Below are 14,989 nucleotides of genomic sequence, written 5' to 3'. Positions count from 1 at the left end.
GAGGGAAGCAGATCAGTGGGCTGTGGTTATTTATATCCCCCTCCCTTCCCTCTCCCAGCTCCTCTGTGAGGCAAGTGTGTAGCTCTCTGATGGATGTGGCTGCCTCCTCGATGTACAGAAGAGACTCCTAGAAGGAGTCGATGCCCTGGGTCTCTGAAATAATGTGGTTTGGAGGGCACATGTGGTTAATTGCCCTGTGAAAGGTCTAAGAGGCTGTGAAGGGTCTAAGCTGTTATCCTATTTGCAATTCAAAGATCCAGCCAGGAAAAAAAAAAAAAAAGATCCAGCCAGAAACAATTATACACACATTTACTAACATAATGATCAGATCTCTGGTTCAGACACAGAATGTTTAATGACAGCATCTTGCAACAGTCCTCTGTGCCCAAATTCCCCGATGACACAGTGAAAGCCAAAATACCTGTGTGTGCCAAGCAGCTTTACATAGCAGAAGAGAAACCCTGGAATTATGAAACCCAGAGCTTATGTAGGACAGGTGGCATAGCTGTCCCTTCTCCCGGGAGGGTGGGAGAGATAAAGAGAGAATAAGTAAGTGGCTCCGGGTTTTATTGCCATTGACAGGGGGAGAAGCTGGCTCTTGGAAAGTGCACCACAGAGGAAACGTGCTGTAACTTGCTAGGCACGTTTATCACTCAGATATCCTTTAACACAGGTGCCAGTAAACTCCTCAGAAAGCTGGATTGCACGGAAACCTCTGTTTCTCACACACAGCCTAGACAGGCAATATTCCCTGCCTCTTGCACCCTTGAAGTTCTATTCTTAGGATGAAGAAAGTCTAAATATAATGGATTCCACATCCAGCTCTGTGCCTAGCACATCACAACACCCCGTACACACATCTGTTGAGTAAATGACATGAATCGTTGTTTCAGGTTTTAATGAACATGGGGCAGAGGGTTGGTTGATTAAGACGTCCTGACGAGGCTTCCCAGCAGCCAGGGCAATCTGAGCCAATTCATTAGTCTCTCCTGGGCTTTAGGCGAAGCCCCCCGCCCTTTGAAGCACCGCGAGGGTTCCGGACATCCCCACAGCCAAGGCCGAACGCGCACAGGCTTGGACCACGCCAGAGTTCATCGGGTCTTCTTGGTATTTGGGGGCTTCAGGGTCCATAAAGGGATTCCCGTCCAGTGTCAGGTTACTCACCTTGGGCAGCTCTTCTAGCCCCGGCACTCTGTTCAGCCTGTTGCACCTAAGATCTAGCACGCTGAGCTTGGCTGGCAGTCCCTTAGGCACCTGCTCCAGCCCAGCGAACGACAAGTTGAGAGAGTTCAGTGTGCTGGGCCAGACACATCCAGGAGCGCCTGGGGCGGTGGCGCGCAGCGAGTTGTGGCTGAGGTCTAGGCTGTGGGGTTGCACACCCGCCGCCGCCATGGCCACGCACACGCCGTTGGGCGTCTCCATCCCCGCGTTGCGTAAAGCCAGAGCCCGAAGGGCCGGGAATTTGTGCGGACAAAGAGCTGCAGTCAGTCCGTCCTCGCCCAGTCCGGGATTGTCGGATAAGTCTAAGGTGGTGAGAGCCGGAAAGGTGCGGAGTTGGGAGCAGGGAAAAGCAAGCGAGTGTGCTTGCGCAATATTCAGTACTTTGAGGCCCGGCTTGAGCCACTGCTGCAGTTCCGCGAGCCAGGCACCTCCCGTTGCCCACGACACGTTCCGGAGACTGAGGGTGGAGAGCGCAGGCCCGGTGGCTTCCAGAAGAAGCGGCGGCATCGCGCCGGTTACCTCCAGGTTCTGGAGCGTCAGTTCCTTGAGGCGGGAATATGAGAGCGCACGCAGGAAGGCGACCAGAAGCACAGCAGGAACCTGTGCAGAGCCCACTGTGAGCCGCCGCAAGCGCAGAGCCTTGACCATGTCAGCATACTGCTTTGGGTCGGCGTCTGCGCCCTTTAGAAATTGTTCCAGGCTGCGGCCGCCGCCGTGGATCTCCACCTCGACGGCAGCCATACACTGGAAGGCGCTGGACCAGTCGGGCTGAGGATCCGTGAAGTTGCAGAAGCAGCGGACATCGTCGTCGTCCACTTCGCAGGGTTCTGGTGTGGTCTCAGAGACGCACAGCATTGGCAGCAGCAGCAGCAGCAGCAGCAGCAAGCAGGGCGCGCGCACCTGGGAAGAGAGTGGAGGTCAGGGCGGCCCCAGCTAGTCCCTGGGGTTCTTCGAGTAGTTCCCTTTCGTCCCCAAGACCGTACACTCACCATGGTCGATTGGTGCTCGGAGACTCTGTCCTGGAAAGCTCAGGGAAGGGCTCTGGCTTCTTTCCCTGTGCAGCGGCACTCCCTGGTTTCTAGGCTCCCCACACGTTATTTGTCCTCTTTGGCGGCCTCTGAGAGTTTATGTAACCCTGGGGTGTCACTCTGTTACTTCCTTTGTGAACCCTGGTCACTCCCCACCTCTCTGCCACCCAACCGCTCTATGCACTACGGTTCTGGGAAATTTTGCAATGAGGGATTTTGCCAGGAGAGGGACTTTTGCGGGAAGGATATTGTAGCGCATCTGGAGTGCAATGCTCCAGGCAGTGCCCTGATGAGTCAGACACCCCAGGCTTGTTTGATAGTTATTGAGAAGGAAGGATCCCCAGTGCCGCAGGCCAGGACTTTTACCTCCCTCTGCCTCTATCCCAATGACTCAACTGGGGTAGTTTGCTTAACTTTTCTCTAGTTTTGGTGGTTACTATGAACTTACCAACACACCCAAATCCAATCACCTGAATATCCTCGGATATATAATTGGATATTTTGTGGAAGGAATTGCAAATTTCATCTGTTGACTCCAAGGGATAGGATGAGGTTCGAGAGAAGGAAGTAGGAAGAAGAAGTAGTCTGAAGAACAACTCTCTTCCTTTTTTTTTTCTGCTGACTTGTTCTTTTTAAAACTTTATTAAGAAAGTAATAGCTTTCTTAAAAGTAGAAAGAAGTGTTTAACAGAGACACATTGGCCAAGTAGCTCCACCTCTTACAGTTTCCATGTTCTTATCCTGAAATTGAGAAACAAGGCATTTCTAACCCAGTTTGCCCCCTTGCACCTAGCTCTCCCCTCCCTTCCCCCCAACACAATTCCTGTGTCCTAGAAAGGAAAGGCTGGACCAATGTTGAATGAGGATTAATTAGTAACCTACCTGTTTTGCCAAGAAAAAAAAGCAAGTGTCCCAGAGGGTGGTGTAGGGGCTATGCCTCTATAACTGCCCTCGCAGTTCTGCACCTGTGGATTCTGGGGAAAGAGCTATACAAAAAAAATGTTTGAATTCTCACTTCTCCTATTTTTCAGGAATGGCTTCACATCTGTCCTCATTCCAAACAGGGAGGCTTCATGAGGCCAGACTGCTCTCTGTGTGCCTTGTTGATCATGCCCTTATACCCTGAGCCATGCCCCAAAGCCAGGCCAGGTCACTGGTGCATCCTTGAGGACCAAGATGTGAGTATAGCTCAGTGTTGAATACACTGACTCTGCAGTCAGACAGCCAGGCTTGGAATCCCAGCTCTACCACTGAGGTTGTAAGATTTGGGCAAGTTTCTGGGCCTCAGATTTCTGCGCTACTGCTTTGTAAAATGGAGCTAATGGTAGTACCTGTCTATGACTACAGAGCCACATCTATTAGAGTACTCCTGATTGTTATGTTCTTCATCAAAGCCTCTGCATTCAGAAGACTCAGGCCACTGAAGCCTGGCTCCTTAGCAAACCCCATCATTTTGGGGAAAGCACTTTGTGGTGCAAATGAAGAGGGGCAATGATGGTTTGCAAAGATCCCCAACTCACACCTTGATTCAACAAATATCTATCATTTGTCTACCAAATGTCAGGGCTGGTACAAAACCCGGGGATGCAGACATGGTCATCACACAGTCCCTCAAGTACTCCAGGAAGTGGAAGAGGCAAACACAGACCCAGAGCTACAGTCCATAGAGAAGAGGACTCAGAGGAGAGAAACCAAGGACTTGTGGGAGCTGTGGAGAAAGGAACAGTGAGCACTGTATTAGAGAGGACATGGGGCTGTTGTTTACAGGATTGACAGTCTTGTTGGGCAGATAAGTGCAAAAAAAATCAGGGTGGGCAGCTGTAACTCTCTGAGCAGACATTTTGCCTGGTGACTTGTCTTACCTTCGCCACCAGGAGAAATATGTAGGTGTTAAAAGCAGCCTGTCCCATGACAAAGGAGATAAGACCCAGACCCTACCTCCAGCCAGAGCATGGTGCATAGCAGGTGCTCAGTAAATGGTTGTCCCGGAGCTGGATGGATGTTGAACCTGGAGAGATGTGGGGGCAGGATGATGGTCTGCAGATATTTAACTAGGTGATTTGTGGAAGAGATTGAAGGCAACTGACTCCAAGAGATGAAATTAAATTCTCGGGAAGGAAGTTGGTTTGAAAGTGCCAAATCTTAACCACTAGACTACCAAAGGAAGTTGGTTTGAAGAACTGTTCCCTTTCCTGGATTTGCTCTTTTATTTGCCTAAGTAATAGCTTTCTAAAAATTAGAGGCCTCCAGGGAAAGCTATTAGGTAAATGTTTTATAAATTACTGTTTCTCATTTTCAGTCATACCTAACGATTTCGGTAGGCTAATGTCCTGTCTTCTTAGGTACGCATCAAACCTGGCACACATTAGAAATCATACAAAGTCCTGGATAGTTTTCATTTAACTAATCGATAGAAAAACACTTATTTTCCTATTGTAAGTGTGAAGCTTTTTGATTGTTAATAAAAGAATCTACCAACCATCAAAAAAATAAAATAAAATAAAAATAAAAATTGGAGGCCTCCAATAGAAATTTTTAAGTGCTACCAATACTCTACTTTCTTGGAATTTTGAAGGAGAGGAGACAACATCAAACGATTACACTGTAACTTAATGACAGCTGTGAAAAGGGTTATGAACTATACATTGTTATAGGCTCTCATGACAGGGAAGCAGGTACAGTAGTTCTGAGTAGGGGACACTGTAATTGAGATCCTGAGGGTGGTGTTAATTAAGGGAAGGGTGCTTATTGGGGATGGTGGAGCAGAGACAGGGCTCTAGGGAGGGTAACAGCCTGTGCAAAAGCCTGGAGAAGGAAGAAAGCAAGGGCTTGGAACAAAGAGAAGATCCCAGGAGAGATGAATTAGTTGAGGCTCCCTTCCATTGAAAACTGGAGAGGTATGCAGGGATTAGACCATGCAAGGCTTACTTGGCCACAATTCAGATTTCAGAGGTAAGGAACACAGTTTTTAAATTCACCAGTGTTTCCCCAGTGCCTGGTAGTTAATGGCACTCAAAATTTGGTTTAAGAATTACTTAACCCCCTGGGCGCCTGGCTGGCTCAGTTGCATTCTACTCTTGATTTCGGCTCAGGTCTTGATCTCATGGTTCCTGGGATCTAGCCCTGAGTGGGTGGGGCTCTGCTGATAGCGCAGAGCCTGCTTGGGATTCTCTCTCTCCCTCTTTCTCTGCCTTTCCTTCGCTCTTTCTGTCTCTTTCAAAAAAAAATAAACAGTAAAAAAACAATTAAATATTAAAAAAAGAATTACTAGGGGCGCCTCGGTGGGTCAGTCGGTTAAGCGTGGGACTTGGGCTCACGTCATGATCTCACAGTCCATGGGCTCCAGCCCCACCTCCAGCTCTGTGCTGACAGCTCAGAGCCTGGAGCCTCCTTCAGATTCTGTGTCTCCTTTTCTCTCTTTCTCTGCCCCTCTCCGTAACACGCTCTCTCTCTCAAAAGTAAATATACATTAAAAAAAGAATTACTTTTATTTAGAACAGGGAAATAATTATATTTGTCTCATTTTCTTTATACGTGTTGTACTGGGGATAACTCATGATGGAGAACAATTCAATAAAGTAATGCGAATCCAGCGTTCATCAGTGAGAGCCGAGTTATTGGTGAAATCTTCCTAGAGGTCGGGGTAGTTTTGAATGTTCGTCTAGGATGTGTTAGGTATGGGGAGGTTGTATTTGCCGAGCGGAAGGTGAGGCACTGTCAGTCCAAGTCGAGGCTGAGTTTCTTTCCTAGAACTGGGAAGGAGAAAAACCGTGCTGTTCGGCTTTGCTTAGTTTCCTGGCTGCAGAGGTCCTACTCCGCCTCTAGCTTTCGCTCCGCCCCTCCCTGCCCTAGTCCCACCCCATTCTACTCTCCCTTCGCCCCGCCCCTCCATCGGTCCTTACCCCCTCTGTCCCCGCCCTCCTCCACTCGTGGTCGCGCATTCTTGCTCCTCCCCGCCTTCTCTTTGCGCCGTGCTCCGCCCACTCGCACCTCCTTTTCCGGCAAGCGCTGCGGTTGCGCGGTGCGTGCCATCTTTTAGGCTCGTGGAGCGGTTCGCTGCCTTTCTGCTTTCGGCGAATTTTATCCAGGCCCACCATGTGGAGCGGAAGGCAGGGTCGCCTCAGACCGGTGGGCTGCGTGGTAGAGGAGCTACGGTGCCGCCGACGGGAGCGGGAGGCAGGTGCTGGCGAGCAAGGGAGACGGCAGGATGCGCGGGGTGGCTATGGCGGTCGGAGATAGGATAAGGAGGCTCCCGGGTTGGAGACGGGGTTCAGAGTCCTAGATGCCCCCCCCCTACGTTCAGCCGGCTTCTTTGCCCCCAGCACTGCGGAAGGCGCGGAGGGAACAGCAGCTGATCAGTAAGAGACTGCTGAGAGACGACGCGTCGGAGGAAGCCGAAGGGGGATGTGTGGCCATGATCCTTGGGGAAACTGAGGTGAGGCGACAGGGTGCACGGTGAGGTCGACACCGGCTGGCGCCAAATTCCTTTTGAGGTCTGCCCCACATCTGGACGCGGTCCCTTCACTACCTCCATCCATCCAGTGGGCCAAGCCAGAAACCGGTGAATCATCCTCGACAACTCGGTCTCTCATCCCCACACCGATACATCAAGTCTTAGTCGTTTTAAACGTCTTTAAGGAGCTTTGGCGTCCTTACGTGCTTCACCATCGTGGCTAAGCCATCCTCTTCTCCGTGTACTCACAATAGCCTTCTAACAGGTCATCTGTATCTGTGCTTGCCGCCTTCAAATTCATTCTCCATACATCAGACAGATGTGCCTTTTAAGAACACATAGAGACCGAAATCTTTCCTGTGACCTATAATGTCCAGCACTGTCTAACCTTTGCCTCCCTCCAACCTTACTAGTTTATTCATCTTAGCCCAAATTACCTTTTTTAGGTTTTTTTGTTTTTGTTTTTTTGTTTTTTACTTATTTTTGGGAGAACGCAAGCCAGGGAGGGGCAGAGACAGGAGGACAGAGGCTCTGAAGTGGGGTCTGGGCTGAAGCCTTACAGAAGCGATCCTGATCGCTGGGGTCGAACTCACCGGGAGATCTTGACCTGAACATAAGTGGATCCTTCAACTGACTGAACCACCCAGGTGCCACACCCCTTTTTAGTTCTTGAAAGACTGTATTAGGCTCTTTCCTGTCTCAAGTCATTTGCATTTGCAGCATCTAAAAGTGAGTCTCTTTGGGGCGCCTGGGTGGCGCAGTCGGTTAAGCGTCCGACTTCATCCAGGTCACGATCTCGCGGTCTGTGAGTTCGAGCCCCGCGTCAGGCTCTGGGCTGATGGCTCGGAGCCTGGAGCCTGTTTCAGATTCTGTGTTTCCCTCTCTCTCTGCCCCTCCCCCGTTCATGCTCTGTCTCTCTCTGTCCCAAAAATAAATAAAAAACGTTGAAAAAAAAAATTAAAAAAAAAAATAAAAGTGAGTCTCTTTTAGTATTGTCTTGACAGACTGCAGAATATCGATCCTACTAATTGCTTGTTTATCGTTTTTCCAACGAGACTTATTTATTTGTTTCTTAATGTTTATTTATTTTTGAGAGAGAGACAGAGTGCGAGCAGGGGAGGGGCAGAGAGAGAGGGAAGGAGACAGAATCTCAGGCAGGCTCCAGGCCCCGAGCTGTTGGCACAGAGCCTCATATGGGGCTTGAACCCTCCAACCGCAAGATCATGACCTGAGCCAAAGTTGGACACTTAGCTGACTGAGCCACCCAGGTGCCTCAGAACCTACACCCTATCTTAGTTGTTGTCATTGAAAACTCAGATGCCTGTAGACTATCAGGCATATAGTAGATGGTCAGTATTTAGTGAATAAGTGAATGAAATGATTAGTTTTACCTGATTTATTCATTCAGCAAGCATCGGGCATCCCCTTTGTTTATATTGTCTATGTTTACATATGTTGTTCACAAAGCACTCGTGCCTAGGTTCATTGGTTCATTGTGTGCTTACTTTATGCCAAGAGACTGTGCTGGGTACTGAGGTACACAAAGATGAAGAGAATCCCTTTCTTTGAAGTGCTTGCAATAACCCAGTGAAGGAGACAGGTGTGCTAACCACCTGTCATGAAGGAAACATGAGGCACAATAGAAACCCCTAAATGTGCAAAAGGAAGCCAGGAAGACCTTACTTCTCAGAGGCAGTAACTGGAATAGAAATCTGAAGGGAGTGGAGGACCTGGGGAGGGTATCCCAGGCAGAAAAATAGATTGTGCAAAAGCTTGGAAGCATTAGAAACAAGTCATGTTATGGTAGGTGTTGGAGTATAGGTTGCACGGGGAGAATGGCTAGAGGGATAGGTTGTGCCAGACTGAAAGGTTTAAATGTTATCCTTGAAATAATCCCTTAAGAAGGCAGGAAAGATGTTATTCCCATTTTTCAGGTGAAAAACTGAGGTTTAGGTTTCTTGTAGAGAAGTGGCAGGGCTGGTATTAAACCCAGTTCTGATTCCCTCTTCTGTCTACCCTACTGCAAGATTGAGACTTACTAGCCATATTAGTGTGAATGACAAGTTCTAGGGATGGTGCAACATTGGAGTGCTCACAGGTGAAGTGGGCAGAGTAGGACTCATGCTTGCTTTCTGGCAACTTTATGTTGCCATCTCTTCTCTCCATGCCCTGTGCTCCAGATCCAGCATTTCCTACGATTAGCACAGCAGGGGACAGAAGAAAAGGAGAGAGAGAGGGCTCTGGTCAGCCTTCGTCGAGGCTTGCAGCACCCTGAGACGCAGCAGACCTTCATCTGGTCAGTGTGGGTGGTGTGAGTGGGGGCTGGGTCTCTAAGAGATGGACAGGAGTGTGGACGGGATGGGCCACAGGCTGAGCAGGGCTCTGGTGCTCACTCATGTAGGCTGGAGGGCAGCATGCGGACCTTGGTCGGGCTTCTGACCAGCAACCAAGCCCTGTTGCAGCTTGAGGCCGCTCGGTGCCTTCATGAGCTCTCTCATTCTGAACAGTCTGCGGTGGCTGAGGCCTGCCTGCCAGCCACTTCCTACCTTCTCACCTACCTCTCCGGTCACAGCTCAGACTTTATAGTAAGCCTTGTCCCTTCCTACCTTGTTCTTGGCTTGGATTTAAAAATTATGCTTTTGGGTGTAGTTTGACCTGGCACATAGGGGAAGAAGAAAACTTGTTTCCCCTGATGTTCATAGCCATACATATGCCCATCATCTTCCACTCCCTTTTGCCCAGAGCCTGGAAGACAACACTGTTCCATCCTCCGCACTCCCACCCCCACCCTAGCCTGAGATAGGCTATGCCCAGTGCTTTTGTTGTCCCACTCTCAGGAGCTCTGTCTGTATACACTGGGTAACCTGATTGTGGAGAGTGAGGCTGTGAGAAGGCAGCTCCTGCCACAGGGCATTGTTCCAGCCTTGGCTGCCTGCATCCAGGTGAGCGTCCATCTACTGTCTCCCTCCTTGGGCAGCACTCCCCTCACTTGTCTCTACATGGTCCCCCTGCTTTGTTTAGGCAGCTTCAGCCTCTGCCCTATGCTAAGGGGTTGAAGGTCACAGGGAACCTTATGACACGGTTTCCAGAGTCAGATCTGTGCTCTGTCTACTTCTAGTACTTCTGTACTCTTGTCTACTTCTAGTCCCCCCATCTGACTGTGCTGGAAGCCCTTGGATATGCCTTATCCCAGCTTCTGCAAGTTAAGGAAGCTCCAGAGATGATCATCCCGTAAGTAAAATTGTGTCTGCAGATGTGCAGGTAGGTGTGACCCACTTTGTATTGTAACCCCTGGAGGTGTGATTGAGTCTTGTTTCCAAAGCTATTGCACATTTTAGCTCAAGGTGTCTGGCTGGGAAGAGCTTTGGATTTGAATGCTTTCCCACCTGCTCTTAGGATTTGGGAAGAATGACTGGCATCTTGGTTTCTGTGGTTCCCACTCACAGCTCTCCTTCTGCTGACAGCTCCGTCTTGGGCTCCACTCTCCCTGAGCACATCCTGCGACTGTTGCAGCCTGGTCCAAAGCTGAACCTTGGGGTTGCTGTGGAGTTTGCCTGGTGTCTGCACTATATCATCTGCAGGTAGCAAAGGCCTTTTGCAGAAGTCCCACAGACCTTCCCTAGGGCTCCCTTCTAGGACACTCTTGTTTTTGAACTTTGGTTTCTGGAATTTCAGAGAGTTTTCTTCTTTCTGTAGTGCTCTTTACTTGGAGCCCAGGAAGCCTACAACCTAGGCCATTTGCCATCTTAAAGATAGGATTGACTGAGTAGTGACTATTTGATTCTTATTGCCCAGCCAGGTCGACAATACCCTGCTTATCTCCCATGGGGGTCTGTCCACTCTGGGGTTGCTGCTATTGGACATGGCTGGAGCTGTCCAGAGAACAGAGGATACAGGACTGGAGCTGGTAGGTGAAGAGAACAGGTCAAGGTCTGGGCTACCTTTCTTCCTACTCTGTTCTTCCTTCAGTACACAGGTAGCCCCTTCCTCCTTAGACCATACTCAGACCAACTTGTCTTTGCAGCTGGCATGTCCTGTGCTTCGGTGTCTAAGCAACTTGCTAACAGAAGCAGCAATGGAAGTTGTGGGAGGGCAAAATCAGCTTGAAGACGAGCGTGTTGTGGCTGCCTTATTTATCCTTCTGCAGTTCTTCCTTCAGAAACAGCCCAGCTTACTTCCTGAGGGCCTCTGGCTCCTTAACAACCTCACTGGTATGTGTCATAATGTGCCTAGGACCTTTAGATACTGGACATACTTACTCACTGACTTGGCCAAGGTGGGTAGGATTTGGGGGGGGGGGGGCGGTTGCAGTTTCATTTCCCTGTTTGAGGACTCTACTGTGACATTTTCCCTTCTAGCAAACAGTCCTAGTTTCTGTACCTCCTTGCTCTCCATGGATCTGATTGAGCCCCTCTTGCAGTTGTTGCCAGTTTCTAACGTGGTGAGCATATTGGTAGGTATTGGGGTCACTTAAGTATGGGATCTGGTGCCAAAGTAAAAACAGCGGGAGCAGGCCTTTGCACTCAGAAGTACCCTTACCTGAGAGCTGGCAGGTGGTGTGGTATGGATGGCTTCAGGGCCAGACCAGTCTAGATGTGAATCCTTAAACGACTAGTTACTAACCTTGGGCAAATCAGCTTATCATCTTGAACTTTAGTTTCCTCGTGTGTAATTGGGAATAGCAGTCCTACCTGAGGGCAGCTGTAGGGATTACAAAACATGCATATAAGTGCTTGGCATGGTGCCTGGCCATGTGGTCAGCACTCCATATTTTAGCGATCTTTAGTCTTTATTTATTTTTTTTTTTTTTAATTTTTTTTAACGTTTTATTTTATTTTTGAGACAGAGAGAGACAGAGCATGAACGGGGGAGGAGCAGAGAGAGAGGGAAACACTGAATCTGAAACAGGCTCCAGGCTCTGAGCTGTCAGCACAGAGCCCGACGCGGGGCTCGAACTCACAGACCGTGAGATCATGACCTGAGCTGAAGTCGGAAGCTTAACCGACCAAGCCACCCAGGCGCCCCGCGATCTTTAGTCTTTAGTTTTCATCCTTTGTGGGGACTGTGTATACATGTCTTTCTGCAGGTCCTCACAGTTCTGTGCAACGTGGCAGAGAAGGGTCCTGCTTACTGCCAACGTCTGTGGCCAGGGCCCTTGCTCTCCTGCTTGATTGGTACACTGGCCTCTCCTGACATTGAGGTAGTAGGCCAGAGTTTGGAGCTGCTGCAATTGCTGTTCCTCTACCAGCCAGAGGTGGGTTTTGGCCCTGGTCCCCTGTTCTGAGGCCTCTAGTCTCACTATGGCCCCTTTCCTTCCAGTCCTATCTCTAGTCACTTCTCTGGGCCTGGCAAGCCTATATGGACTCCAGGTCGGAACTTCCAGCCTCTTTTTGGGAAGGCTTTCTTCCAAATAGAGGTGGATTAACCCATAAGCCTGTAGGAATCAAGTGTTAGGGCACAGGGACCCAGGTATTAAATCCTTTTCTACCCTGCCCTTAGGCTGCTAAGGATTTTCTGCAGCAATCAGGGCTGCAGGTCCTGGAAAGGCACCAGGAAGAGGCCCAGCTCCAGGATCGTGTGCATGCTCTCCAGCAGACAGCGCTTCACCAGTGACCTTTTTGATGTCATTCTACTCATCACCACCACCCTACCCTTGCCCCAACTTCCTTGCCCATGGATCCCCCTTTGAGGTTTTAGAACCGTAATGGTATCTCCTGCTCTCTGCTCCTGTGTCTAAGCCAAGACTTTCAAAGCTCAGCTCTTCTTTGACCCAGAACTGTCCATATAGGACCAAAGGGGACTTGATGTGGGCCTGGAATCATCCCCGCCCCCCATTAGCAGCTCGTGGTTTTTGAAGGGACAGAATAAAGTTTTATTTTTACATTAAACTGGTTTGTCCCAGTGGTTGCACAATAAGGGGTGGAGGGGAAAATAAGGGCATCCAGAGATGGTATTTTTCAGCACAAGCTTTATAAATAACAGAAGAACACATTTTCCCCACATTTTACTCAGTCCAGCATAGCCCAAGCTTTGGGGCTGTTGCTCTTAACAATCAGTGGAGGCTTCACCTTCAGGCTTTGCCACTTAGTACATTCTCCATGGCTCTGGTTACTTGATCAGCACTGAAGTTATTCAAAGAGACATTCTTCTCTTGGCCAAATGCTGAGGAGACAGAGAAGTAATTAAATATCCAATATGCACTGAGGGGGTACTAAGATATTAATAAAAGGTCTTTGTCTTTAACTTACAGTTTTGTGAGAATAGGAAAAGTAATGAGATATCACCAAGATGTATTTGGGATGCCTAGAATTTATCCATTGGGTGTCAAATACCTCTAGGAAGCACAGGTCTGACTAGAATTTGGGGTGATTCTGGGTGGCCACAATGGGAAGGAAGGTGTTTCGGGGCAGTTTTTAGGGGCCTGGTAGGTATTTACTATTGAGCACAGTTTGCATGGGCCTAGCCTTGGCTAGGTGCCAAGTCTATGGCTCCCATAGTCCTAGTATACACTCATCTGTATCCATCTCCTCTAGTCTATTGACTTTTTACTCCCCATTTAAAAAAAATGTTTATTTATTTTGAGGGAGAGAGAGAGACAGTGCGAGCAGCAGAGGGGCAGAGATAGAGGGAGGTATAGAATCTGAAGCAGGCTCTAGGCTGTGAGCTGTCAGCACAGAGCCCAAGTGGGGCTCAAACTCACCAACTGTGAGATCATGACCTGAGCCAAAGTCAGATGCTTAACCAACTGAACCACCAAGGCGCTCCCTCCCCAGTTTTTAATACATACTGCAGTTACCCACTGTTAGAACCAGTCTACCTTAAGTGTGATTTTATTTTCTTCTGTCATTCCTAGGCAAAGGTGTAGTTAAAACTGTGACCACAATACCATTATTCAGTAAGTCTAATAGGTACTGTGTGCCTACTATGTGTCAAGCAATTTAATTTTCAGATTATGGAAAACTTAAATTGGGAATATGAGCAAAAGGTGCTAAGGGCATTGTTACATAACTTGCCAGGGAATTCCTTATTGAGGAGGTGATACACATATTCAGACCTGAATAACAACAACCTGAATTACAGCTAGCTAGCCATGAAAATCTGGTAGAAGTGCATCCTAAAAAGGGGGAACACGTGTAAAAGGCTCAACTCTGTTGTATCCTAGCTGCATAACCTTAGTTATGTTCCATAAAAAAAATTTTTTTTGGTAAGCTCCACACCCAATGTTGGGCCTGAACTCAACCCCCACATCAAGAGTCACATGCTCTATTGACTGAACCAGCCAGGTGACCCTGCTGCATCAAAATTTTTATTCATCCTTCTCATCTCTACAATGAGAAGAAAACCAAACACCCCCTCATATGATTAATGAAGATTAAATGAGATTTAGGCAAGAAAGCACTCAACACGCCTTAGCATTAATTACTCAACAGAATCATCTTAAGTTTTTGTTACTGAGATTCTCACACTACCAAGTATAGCACTGCCCACACCTAATGTGTAAGGACCCACATCGATGGTAATTGACTAGCATCTCTTCTTCCCCATCTGAACCCCGTTCTGAATTACGAAAACAGCTCTTGGAATTTACGCAGTACCGGGCCCGTCTCCACACCTATGCTATTAGAGACAGGAAACTTCCTGTAACCGTGCAAATGTGAATTTATCTGAAACAACCTCAAAAGCAAGGACGAAGTCCGAGTTCCAGTCTCCCTACAGATTTCTGCTTGACCCCTGGATGACTCTGTCTCTTCAAACCATTGTTCTACTGAGCTCCTAGACCGCCCGCTTCCCCCGCTCACCGTAACGGGCCCAGAGCTTGGGCTGCACATCGGAACACTCGCGGATTAGGATTGGCAGGTCAGGGTTCGCCTTCTTCAGCTCCACATAGCGTTTCTCGATAAATTCCCTGTGGGGGGGGGGGGGTGCGGAAGAGAGCTGTGCGTGCTATCTACGCGCCGGCCTCCCCAAACACCCGGGAGACAGAGGTCATGACCTGGGAACCCCGAAGCTTACCGGCCCCACTACCTTGTGCCTCACCTGACGCCCTGACTGCCAGGCGAGCGCTGGCACAAGTGGACGCGAATTTCACGCAGGCCCAGTTTTGCCCGAATTCCGCGACTGGCTACAGCCGCCGCCATCTCCGCTAGCGCTTAACTCCCCGCCCTAGGACTTCCGGTCATGTTCTCTAATCCTACCAATCGCGGACCCTCCAGTTCCCGCGATATTTAGATGACGCAGGGGGGCAGGCTAAAGTTTAGCCAATGCCTTAAAAGCATTGCCAAGGGAAC

At 49.0% G+C, this 14,989-nt stretch overlaps 3 protein-coding genes across 14 annotated transcripts; 1 reads left to right on the top strand and 2 right to left on the bottom strand.

Annotated features, from left to right (window-relative positions):
• Window positions 1-292: 292 nt before the first annotated feature.
• Window positions 293-2,431, bottom strand: CD14 (CD14 molecule). Its single transcript, XM_060635969.3, has 2 exons — window positions 2,211-2,431; window positions 293-2,121 (listed from the first exon to the last, which is right to left on the bottom strand). Exons 1-2 carry the CDS (start codon window positions 2,211-2,213, stop codon window positions 997-999), a joined length of 1,128 nt encoding a protein of 375 aa, XP_060491952.2. The 5' UTR covers window positions 2,214-2,431; the 3' UTR covers window positions 293-996.
• Window positions 2,432-3,246: 815 nt separating this feature from the next.
• Window positions 3,247-12,538, top strand: TMCO6 (transmembrane and coiled-coil domains 6). 12 transcript variants are annotated; one of them, XM_060635956.3, is made up of 12 exons: window positions 3,247-3,426; window positions 3,813-3,973; window positions 8,882-8,997; window positions 9,103-9,286; window positions 9,539-9,643; window positions 9,847-9,932; window positions 10,148-10,282; window positions 10,497-10,608; window positions 10,726-10,912; window positions 11,060-11,154; window positions 11,788-11,955; window positions 12,201-12,538. In XM_060635956.3, exons 2-12 carry the CDS (start codon window positions 3,833-3,835, stop codon window positions 12,312-12,314), a joined length of 1,443 nt encoding a protein of 480 aa, XP_060491939.1. In that variant the 5' UTR covers window positions 3,247-3,426; window positions 3,813-3,832; the 3' UTR covers window positions 12,315-12,538. The 12 variants fall into 12 exon arrangements, with proteins under 12 accessions (XP_060491939.1, XP_060491938.1, XP_060491944.1 ...); XM_060635961.3 differs by adding an exon at window positions 6,571-6,683 and having other exon boundaries at window positions 3,253-3,973; XM_060635954.3 differs by lacking the exons at window positions 3,247-3,426; window positions 3,813-3,973 and adding exons at window positions 6,232-6,428; window positions 6,571-6,683 and having other exon boundaries at window positions 10,166-10,282.
• A 114-nt stretch (window positions 12,539-12,652) lies between these two features.
• NDUFA2 (NADH:ubiquinone oxidoreductase subunit A2) lies at window positions 12,653-14,880 on the bottom strand. Its single transcript, XM_060635975.2, has 3 exons — window positions 14,739-14,880; window positions 14,501-14,607; window positions 12,653-12,863 (listed from the first exon to the last, which is right to left on the bottom strand). The coding sequence occupies exons 1-3, from the start codon at window positions 14,837-14,839 to the stop codon at window positions 12,772-12,774; spliced, it is 300 nt and encodes a 99-aa protein (XP_060491958.1). The 5' UTR covers window positions 14,840-14,880; the 3' UTR covers window positions 12,653-12,771.
• Between the last annotated feature and the right edge of the window lie 109 nt (window positions 14,881-14,989).

This window comes from Panthera onca, chromosome A1 (assembly GCF_046562875.1).
Source record: "Panthera onca isolate mPanOnc1 chromosome A1, mPanOnc1 haplotype 2, whole genome shotgun sequence".
Lineage (NCBI taxonomy): Eukaryota > Metazoa > Chordata > Mammalia > Carnivora > Felidae > Panthera > Panthera onca.
The sequence above is the reverse complement of the archived record's forward strand: the minus strand, read 5'-3'. Positions and strand labels throughout refer to the sequence as shown.

Excerpts from the sequence above, each read along its gene's own strand:
- TMCO6 (XM_060635953.3), top strand. The coding sequence starts at position 6,344 with ATGTGGAGCGGAAGGCAGGGTCGCCTCAGACCGGTGGGCTGCGTGGTA. Across the intron at positions 9,287-9,538 it reads GTCACAGCTCAGACTTTATA|GAGCTCTGTCTGTATACACT; the intron begins GTAAGCCTTGTC and ends TCCCACTCTCAG. Across the intron at positions 10,283-10,496 it reads CTGCACTATATCATCTGCAG|CCAGGTCGACAATACCCTGC; the intron begins GTAGCAAAGGCC and ends CTTATTGCCCAG.
- NDUFA2 (XM_060635975.2), bottom strand. The coding sequence starts at position 14,839 with ATGGCGGCGGCTGTAGCCAGTCGCGGAATTCGGGCAAAACTGGGCCTG. Across the intron at positions 14,608-14,738 it reads CCTGGCAGTCAGGGCGTCAG|GGAATTTATCGAGAAACGCT; the intron begins GTGAGGCACAAG and ends CCCCCCCCACAG. Across the intron at positions 12,864-14,500 it reads CAAGCTCTGGGCCCGTTACG|CATTTGGCCAAGAGAAGAAT; the intron begins GTGAGCGGGGGA and ends CTGTCTCCTCAG.